Source organism: Nicotiana tabacum, chromosome 7 (genome assembly GCF_000715075.1).
Source record: "Nicotiana tabacum cultivar K326 chromosome 7, ASM71507v2, whole genome shotgun sequence".
In the NCBI taxonomy this organism is placed as follows: Eukaryota; Viridiplantae; Streptophyta; class Magnoliopsida; order Solanales; family Solanaceae; genus Nicotiana; species Nicotiana tabacum.
The window spans coordinates 37,786,540-37,796,019 of NC_134086.1; the positions used below are offsets into that span (position 1 = coordinate 37,786,540).

Genomic DNA, 9,480 nt, shown 5'->3' on the forward strand with positions numbered 1-9,480 from the left:
ATTCACTATTGGTTTTTGCTAGAGCTTTTGATTTGGTTATAGCTACAAGTTTTCAGAAGAGGGAAGAGCACCTAGTCGCTTTTCGGAATTCAATGGGCAAGTCTCAAATTGATTATCTTCTCTGCAGGAAATGTGAAAAAGGTATGTGCACTGACTGCAAGGTCATCCCAAGTGAGCACCTCACGACTCTACATAGGTTCCTAGTTATGGACTTAGTGATCAAGAGGAGTAGGAGGAAGAGGGCGGGGTGCAGGCAACCTACGATCAAGTGGGACCACAAACCCACGAACCTAATAGTTGGATCCATGAGGAGACAGGAGAAAGCCATTCATTCCAGTCATTGAGCCCGGATTGAGGATTGATTGATCTAAACCAAAGACTTGATTATATATAGGAGAAAGGCGTTCTCATACCCTGATACCGCTTTGTGGAAACCTAGAACAGAAGAAAGTCTCTTTAGGATGGCTCTGTCCTAGCTAGACCGAGTCACAACTACTTATTATAGAAGACTCAGGCACACTTCCCTATACTTCTCCTAAGTGACATCAAAATACTCTTTCAGCCGATTCGAAAGCAGCAATAGATGAGATTGAATCAGACAGAAGGTTCACCCCTCACCCTGGGGGATTGGGGAGTTGAGACTTCCTTGCTCTTAGGCCCGCTGTAAGGCCAATAAGATCAGGAAGAAGGAGATTGGATTCTTCCAGAAAGGTTAAGAAAGAGGCGAAGTTAGCAGTTACGATGGCTAAGAACGCGGCGTTTTCTCATTTGTACGAGGAGCTCGAGGGCAAAGGCGGGGACAAGAGGTTGTACCGGTTGGCCAAGGTGAGAGAGAGGAAAGCCCGCAACTTAGACCAAGTCAAGTGCATCAAGAACGAGGATGGAAAAGTGTTGATGGACGACGCACTTATTAGGAGAAGAAGGCAGACATACTTCCATAAACTGTTGAATGAGGAGGGGGATAGGCGCATTGTGCTAGGTGAGTTGGAGCACTCCGAGAGTCGGCGGGATTTTGGGTACTGTAGACGGATTACGGTAGAGAAGGTGGAAGGGGCGATGCGTAAGATGTGCAAGGGCAGAGCGACGGGGTAAGACGAAATCACGGTGGAATTCTGGAAGAGCGCGGGGCGGGCAGGTTTGGAGTGGCTCACTCGGCTGTTTAATGTTATTTTTAAGACAAAAAAGATGCCTGAAGAATGGAGGTGGAGTATGATGGTTCCGCTTTACAAGAACAAGAGTGATATCCAAAATTGCAATAATTATAGGGGTATCAAGCTATTGAGTCACACTATGAAGGTTTGAGAGAAGGTGGTGGAGGCCAGGGTGAGGATGTGCGTGTCTATTTCCGAGAATCAGTTTGGATTCATGCCGGGGTATTCGACTACGGAAGCAATTCATTTGGTAAGGAGATTAGTGGAGTAGTATAGGGAGAGAAAGAAGGTTTGCATATGGTGTTTATTGTCCTTGAGAAAGCATACGATAAAGTTCCGAGGGAGGTCCTGTATAGGTGTTTGGATTTTAGCGGTGTTCTGGTAGCGTACATTAGTGTGATTAAGGATATGTATGATGATGCTAAGTCTCGGGTGAGGACTGGGGTGGTGACTCGGAGCATTTCCCTTTGGTGATGGGGTTGCACTAGGGATCGACTCTTAGCCCATTTTTATTTGCCTTGGCGATGGATGTATTGTCGCGTCACATCCAAGGGGAGGTACCTTGGTGCATGCTATTTGCCAATGATAGTGTTGATTGACAAGATGCGTAGCGGAGTTAACGTGAGGTTGGAGGTTTGGAGACAGACCTTGGAGTCTAAAGGTTTCAAACTAAGTAGAACCAAGACAGAGTACTTGGAGTGCAAGTTCAGTGACGAGACCCATGATGCAGACATAGAGGTTAAGCTTGATGCTCAAGTTATCCCCAAGAGAGAGAGTTTTTAGTATCTTGGGTCTATTATCCAGTGTAACAGAGAGATTGACGAAGATGTTGCGCATCGTATTGGAGTGGGATGGATGAAGTGGAGGCTCGCTTCCAGTGTTTTGTGTGAGAGGAATGTGCTGCCAAAACTTAAGGGTAAGTTTTATCGAGTGGTGGTTTGACCGTCTATGCTGTATGGGGCTGAGTGTTACCCAGTCAAGAACTCTCACGTGCAGAAGATGAGAGTAGCAGAGATGAGGATGTTGAGATGGATGTGTGGGTGTACTAGGAGAGATAGGATTAGGAATAAAGCTATCCAGGACAGAGTAGGAGTAGCCTCCGTGGAGGACAAGATGTGGGAGTCGAGGCTGAGATGGTTCAGACATGTTAAGAGAAGAGGCATTGATGCGCCTGTTAGAAAGTGTGAGAGGTTGGCCATGGAGAGTTTGATAAGAGGTCGAGGTAGGCCTAAGAATTATTGGGGAGAGGTGATTAGGCAGGACATGGCGATGCTTCAGCTCACTGAGGACATGACCCTTGATAGGAGAGTGTGGAGGTCGAGGATTAATGTAGAAGGTTAGTAGGTAGTCTATAGTTGTTCACCGATAGTCTTAGTAGTATGCATGTCCCTCATATTCTTAGATTTTTATTATGTTATGTGGTTTTGTTCCCCTCAGTTATTGTATTCCCTGTTGCTATTATTTGGTATCACTTATCCTTTATCTCTCCCTTTTCTTTTATCTTCTATCTTTCTTCCTCTTCCTCTTCTTCTTCTTGCCCTTCCTGAGCCGAGGGTCTATTGGAAACAGCCTCTCTACTTGCTTTAGGTAGGGGTAAGGTCTGCGTACAGGCTACCCTCCCCAGACCCCACTTGTTGGAATCAAACTGGGTTTGTGGTTGTTGTTGTTGTTGTTGTAATGGATTGTGTTTTGCTATGGGGTACTTGATTTAGTATTCGGTTAGCCGTAAGAATAGTTCCCCCCCACAAGTTCTGTGGCAAACCAGAACTTATCAACAATGTGTTCATCATCTCCTTTAATGAACGATTCTTTCTTTCCGCAATCCCATTGGATTGGGGCATGTAAGGGGCCATTGTTTGATGAATAATTCCATATTCTAAACATATTTGTTCAAAATAAGATTCATATTCACCACCCCGATCACTTCTTATCATTTTGATTTTCTTGTTAAGGTGCGTTTCAACTTCATATTTGTATTGCTTGAATGCGTCTACTGCTTTATCTTTACTATTATGTAAGTAAACATAGCAATATCGAGTACTATCGTCAATAAAAGTTATGAAATACTTCTTTCTACCACGAGATGGTATTGACTTCATGTCGCAAATATCTGTGTGAATTAAGTCTAAAGGAATTGAATTCCTTTCAACAGACTTATAAGGATGTTTAACATACTTAAATTCCACACATATTTGACATTTTAATTTGTCGCATTCAAATTTAGGCAATACTTCCAAATTAATCATTTTCCGGAAGGTTTTATAATTAACAAGACCCAAACGTGTATGCCATAATTTATTTGACTCAAGTAAGTAAGATGAAGCTGAAATTTTATTATTATTTTCAATAACCATTACATTCAGCTTGAAAAGGCCCTCAGTGAGGTATCCTTTTCTTATAAACATTTCGTTCTTACTTATTACAACCTTATCAGAAACGAAAATACACTTAAAATCATTCTTAACAAGAAGTCCAACAGAGACTAAATTCTTCCTAATCTTGGGAACATGAAGGACATTGTTCAAAGTCACCACCTTGCCAGAAGTCATCTTTAGAAAGATCTTCCCACATCCTTCAATCTTGGCGGTTGCAGCATTTTCCATAGAAAGAGTCTCTTCGGGTCCAACATGAGCATATGTTGCAAAGGCTTCCCTAACAACACAAATATAGCGAGTGACTCCAAAATCAATCCACCACTCCTTAGGATTTCCCACCAGGTTGTATTCAGAAAGTATGACACACAAGTCATCAACATCTTCACGCTTTTCAACCATGTTTGCTTGACCCTTCTTCTTGTTTTTCTTCGAAACACAGCACTCCGTAGATTTGTGCCCATCTTTCCCACAATTGTGGCAATTTCTGTTGAATCGCTTCTTGCTTGGGTTGCTTTTTGGTCCACAAGCCTGCTTCCTCTTTCTCTCATTTTAAGAAGTATCATCAACAATGTTTGCTCCCATTATTGTTGAGTTTCCACGGCCTCTCTTTTCAGTAGCTTTATTGTCCTCTTCGATTCTTAACCGAACAATGAGATCTTCAAGGGACATCTCCTTGTGTTTGTGTTTCAAGTAGTTTTTGAAGTCCTTCCACAAAGGAGGCAACTTCTCAATCATTGCTGCTACTTGGAATGCTTCATTGATGACAAGACCTTCAATGAAATTTCTATTAGTAAAAATACTAAGATTACTACTTTCAACATCAGTATTAATTTGATTTATATCTTTAGCAAGGAGATCGTGAATAATCACTTGCAATTCATGGACTTGGGTAATAACATACTTGCTATCTACCATTTTGTAGTCCAAAAACTTGGCGGCAACTAATTTCTTCAACCCGACATCTTCAGTTTTGTATTTCTTTTCAAGCGCAGTCCACAATTCTTTTGACGTCTCCACGCCACAGTAGACATTATATAAATCATCCTCCAGTCCGCTAAGAACATAATTCTTGCACAGAAAATCAGAATGCTTCCATGCCTCAATCACGAGAAAGCGTTCATTCTATGGAGTTTCATCGGGCAGAACAAGACCATCTTCCTTATGAACTTCTGCAGACTTAAAGTAGTCAAGTAGAAGAACATCTGCTACTGCCACCTCTTGAAATCTAACCCGAAAATTTTTCCGGATTTCTCCGCCAGTGCCAATGCCAGTGTTTGACTTGTTGATGCATTGACAGTCACTATTGGAATAGCCTGGTTCCTGTTATCATTAGTCATTTCTGTAAAAGAATGACACAAACAAACGTTAAAATCACGTAGATTTTAACCTCCAACGGAGTAGAAAACCACAAAGGTTTTAAACTCCAAAACAGTGAATATAACACAAATACAGAATACAAATTAAATTTCTTAAGCTTGTTAGAAAGCTGTATTTGTAAACTAATTTTGGAAAAAACATAATAACATATAAACAGAAAATGTAAAGAGATAAAAATCAATTTGAGCCCACTGAATTTATAATGTTTCCTTGAGGAATTTAATCCCCTCCTAGTACCCAGGGTTATGGATTATTTCTTTCTAGGATAGAACGAATTACACACTGGTGTAGTGGTACTTCAAACCCCAGTGTTTCAGTGAACACAAAGTTTGGTAGCAAATCACACTTACACTACAAAAAAACAACGTTTAGCGATGGAATTTAGTGACAAGAGATACTCCGTAGCGAAATAACGACGGATTAGCGACGAATTTTGTAGTTTGTCGCCAAATAAGCTACAAAGAGAATTCGTATCAAATATAGCGACGAAATAGCGACAAAAACTTATTTTCATCGCTAATATTGGCGCTAAATTTTAGCGCCTTTATTTTACCTGCAAAATTAGCGATGAAAGTGGGGCGAATAAAATTATATAAAATATAGCAACGAATTTAACGTCAAGAAATCCGTCGCTACATTCATTTTACTTATCAAGACATTCCAAAGTTGATTGCGACAAAATTTTTCGTTGCTAGTTTCCTGTGACGACCCGACCATTCGTGATAGCATCAAGAACAAGGATATAGTTAAGGACAATGATAGAGATGATAGAGTTTTGGAAGCTCCAAGGCCATTTACAAGATCTCAAGCTAAAGAGTTGCAAGCTAAGGTTGCTAGACTTCAATGGCAAATAAAGAAGCTTTTAATTGTAGAGGAAGAGCTCAAGCCCAAAGGAGATGAATTGTCCAAGGTTTACAATTATTTGGTAGTCCAAATTGAAGTCCAAGAGGAGGAAGATTGGGTTACCAGATCAGCCCTTGAAGTCCACCAATAAGGCTCAAAATGACCTTAAAAGAGGTCCAAAAGGGGGTGTTTCAAAAGGAGCCCAATTGGAGTCCAAACCAATGGCCCAAATCTGCCCCAAAAGGATTTGGCCGCCCCCACTTAATTTTGATGGCTTTTGTTACCCCTTAGGAGCCACCTACCTAAGTTTGATGGCTATTGTGACCCCTAGCAGCCCCCTACCTAATTTAGATGACTTTTTAGCAACCCCCTACATTATTTTAAGTGCTTTTAACTCCTATAAATAAGGAGTTCTTCTCATTCATAAGACACAACATTTATTGATTAAGTATATCATACTTTGAGAGTTCTTTTGAACCTTTGTTACTTGTGCTTTGAGATTTATCTTTCAACCTTTACTAGTTCTTAGTTCAAGGTAGTAAGATTACTTCTCTTTTATGATATCTTTGATTCCTTTGTGGTATTCTTAGAAGGCGATTAATACTAGTTATTAATTGTTGTCTCAAGTTACTCGTAAAGTGGTCAAGATCCGAATCTATTGTTTTGATTTGCTTTTTAAGTAAAGGCATTTGATTTCTTCCATAAATCAAGACATTGTTACTTTGATCTTGTCAAGGCTATAGAACTTACGTTCTTGGAAGTTCTTGGAATTCTTTCTTTGAATTCGTCCCATATCCTTTATTTTCGTCTCTTTAATTCTAGTTGTTCAATTCCTTGTTGTTATTGCTTTCGCATTTACTTCTCAAATTCTTACTCTAATTTGGATTCCCGACCTAGTTGTTATCAATTCGTCTCATGAGTTGCCGCTTTGTTTTCCCCATTTTTGCTTCTTATTGCTTTTTCTAATGGTTCTATATGTGATCAGGTTGATTGGATCGGGTTCGGAAAGGATTTGGTAAGGTTTGAGACACTTAGTCTCTTTTAAGGAAACTTAAGTTGGAAAAGTCAATCGGATGTTGACTTATGTGTCAGAGGGCTCGGATGTGAGTTCTGACCGTTCGGATAGCTTCAGGAGGTGATTTGGGAATTAGGAGCGAGATTGGAATGAGTTTTGGAGGTTCAGAGTAAATTTAGGCTTCAATTGGTAAAGTTGATATTCTGGCGATTTTCGGTTGTTAGGTGAGATTTTGATATAGGGTCGGAATGAAATTTCAAGAGTTTTAGTAGTTCCATGGTGCCATTTGGGATGTGTGTGCAAAATTTCAGGTCATTCGGACGTGGTTTGGTTGGGTTTTAGATCAAAAGTGGAATTCAGAAAATTTTGGAAACTTAGGCTTGAATCCGATGTGTTTTTGATGATTCGATGTTGTTTGAGGTGTTTTGAAGATTGGTATAAGTTTGAATAAGGTTTTGAGATATGTTAATGTTTTTGGTTGAGGTCCCGGGGGCTTCAGGGTGATTCTGGATGGTTGACGGAGAGTTTGGAATTTTTGAAGAAGCTGCAGATTTTCTGCTTCTTGTATTTCCGCACCTGCGGATTGGGGATCGCAGGTGCGATGCCGTAGAAGCAAGGAAGGACCATAAAAGCGGTCAAGGAAGAGAAGGGCGGGAGCCGCAGATGTGGTTGGCCGACCGCACCTGCGATGGCTGATAGCATCCTAGGAAGCTCAACTCTATTCAAGGACATGGATGAAGCTTTTGAATCTCAAAGATGGCCTTTAATAAGAGTTCAAGCTAAAGAATTACAAAACAAGATCATTAGACTTCAAGTGCAAATGAAGAAGTTATTAATTGGGAGGAAGAGCTCAAGGATAAAGGATGTGAATTGGCTAGGTGATAGCATCAAGGACAAGGATAGAGTTTTGGAAGCTCCAAGGCCATATACAAGATCTCAAGCTAAAGAGTTGCAAACTAAGGTTGCTAGACTTCAATGGCAAATAAAGAAGCTTTCAATTGTAGAGGAAGAGCTCAAGACCAAAGGAAATAAATTGTCCAAATTTTACAATTATATGGTGGTCCAAATTGAAGTCCAAGAGGAGGAAGATTGGGTCACCAAATTAGCCCTTGAAGTCCATCAAAAAGGGCTCAAAATAAGTTTAAAAGAGGTCCAAAAGGGGGTGTTTCAAAAGGAGCCCAATTGGAGTCCAAACCAATGGCCCAAACTAGTTGTTTTAAGGCCCAAATCTGCCCCAAAGGGTCTTGGCCGCCCTCACCTAATTTTAATGACTTTTCTTACTCTTTAGCAACCACCCTACCTAATTGTAATGACTTTGTATGCCTTAGCAACCACCCTACCTAATTTTAAGGACTTTTATGACTTAGTACTCCTATAAATAGGGAGTTCTTCTCATTCATAAGATACAACATTTATTGATTAAGTATATCATACTTTGAGAGTTCTTTTGAACCTTTGTTACTTGTGCTTTGAGATTTATCTTTCAACCTTTACTAGTTCTTAGTTCAAGGTAGTAAGATTACTTCTCTTTTATGATATCTTTGATTCCTTTGTGGTATTCTTAGAAGGCGATTAATACTAGTTATTAATTGTTGTCTCAAGTTACTCGTAAAGTGGTCAAGATCCGAATCTATTGTTTTGATTTGCTTTTTAAGTAAAGGCGTTTGATTTCTTCCATAAATCAAGACGTTGTTACTTTGATCTTGTCAAGGCTATAGAACTTACGTTCTTGGAAGTTCTTGGAATTCTTTCCTTGAATTCGTCCCATATCCTTTATTTTCATCTCTTTAATTCTAGTTGTTCAATTCCTTGTTGTTATTGTTTCCGCATTTACTTCTCAAATTCTTACTCTAATTTGGATTCCCGACCTAGTTGTTATCAAGTGGTATCAGAGCGGTTTTTATCAAGATTTCATTCTTGGTAAGTCTTGGGATTTCTTGAATACTAAGAGCAGAAAAGAAAAGAAAAAAAATTAAAAAAAAAGAAAAAAAGAAGCGAAAATCAGTTTTTAGAACAAAAAAATAGAATTGAGTGCTCTCCGGAATATTTCTTTTGTATCTAATTTGTTACCAAAAATTAACAAAGGAAACAAGAAGAGGGGATCCTAGATTTTCTTACTCTTTCGAATCTAAACATATAATCCTTTCCTTTTTGTTCGCGTCATGTTTCAACCGAGCCTAATAGTTCTAGGATTTGGTTTTTCTTTCATTAGTTCCCCAAAAATCTGAATTTTACTACTAAGAACTTCATACGAGTTGGTTTAACTATAAATCTACAAAGTATTTTGTTCAAAGGTCATTTCGAGAGAAAAAAAAGGATAAAGTGTGTGAGAGAACAATTGAAAAAAAAACAAAGAAGCCAAATTTGAGAGATTCATATTTCCTTTAATCTATGTCAAGATATCTCAAATAGGTAGTTGCAGTGGAAGGAGTAGATCTATGACTCTTGAAAGGTCGATATTACAATATATCGAATGGAAAGAAGACAATGGTAAAGTTATTTTTCAAACAAGAGCTAAAGTGATGTCTACAATTTATACCCTTAGAATTGACAAAGCATTTAACTATAACTTAATTAGCACTTATATGGTTGAGAAATTGAACTTGCCTTGTGTTGAACATATTGATCCCTACATGTTGAAAGGAGTAAAGGTAGATAAAAGAGTGTTATTACCATTCTCTATTGGAAGGTATGAGGATGTGATCTGGTGTGATGTCAT

General features: G+C 39.2%; 1 protein-coding gene across 1 annotated transcript; it reads left to right on the forward strand.

The window, feature by feature from the left end:
- Positions 1–741: 741 nt before the first annotated feature.
- On the forward strand, positions 742–1,092 carry LOC142162056 (uncharacterized). The gene has a single exon (XM_075218357.1). The coding sequence runs from the start codon at positions 742–744 to the stop codon at positions 1,090–1,092; it is 351 nt and encodes a 116-aa protein (XP_075074458.1).
- Positions 1,093–9,480: the final 8,388 nt, after the last annotated feature.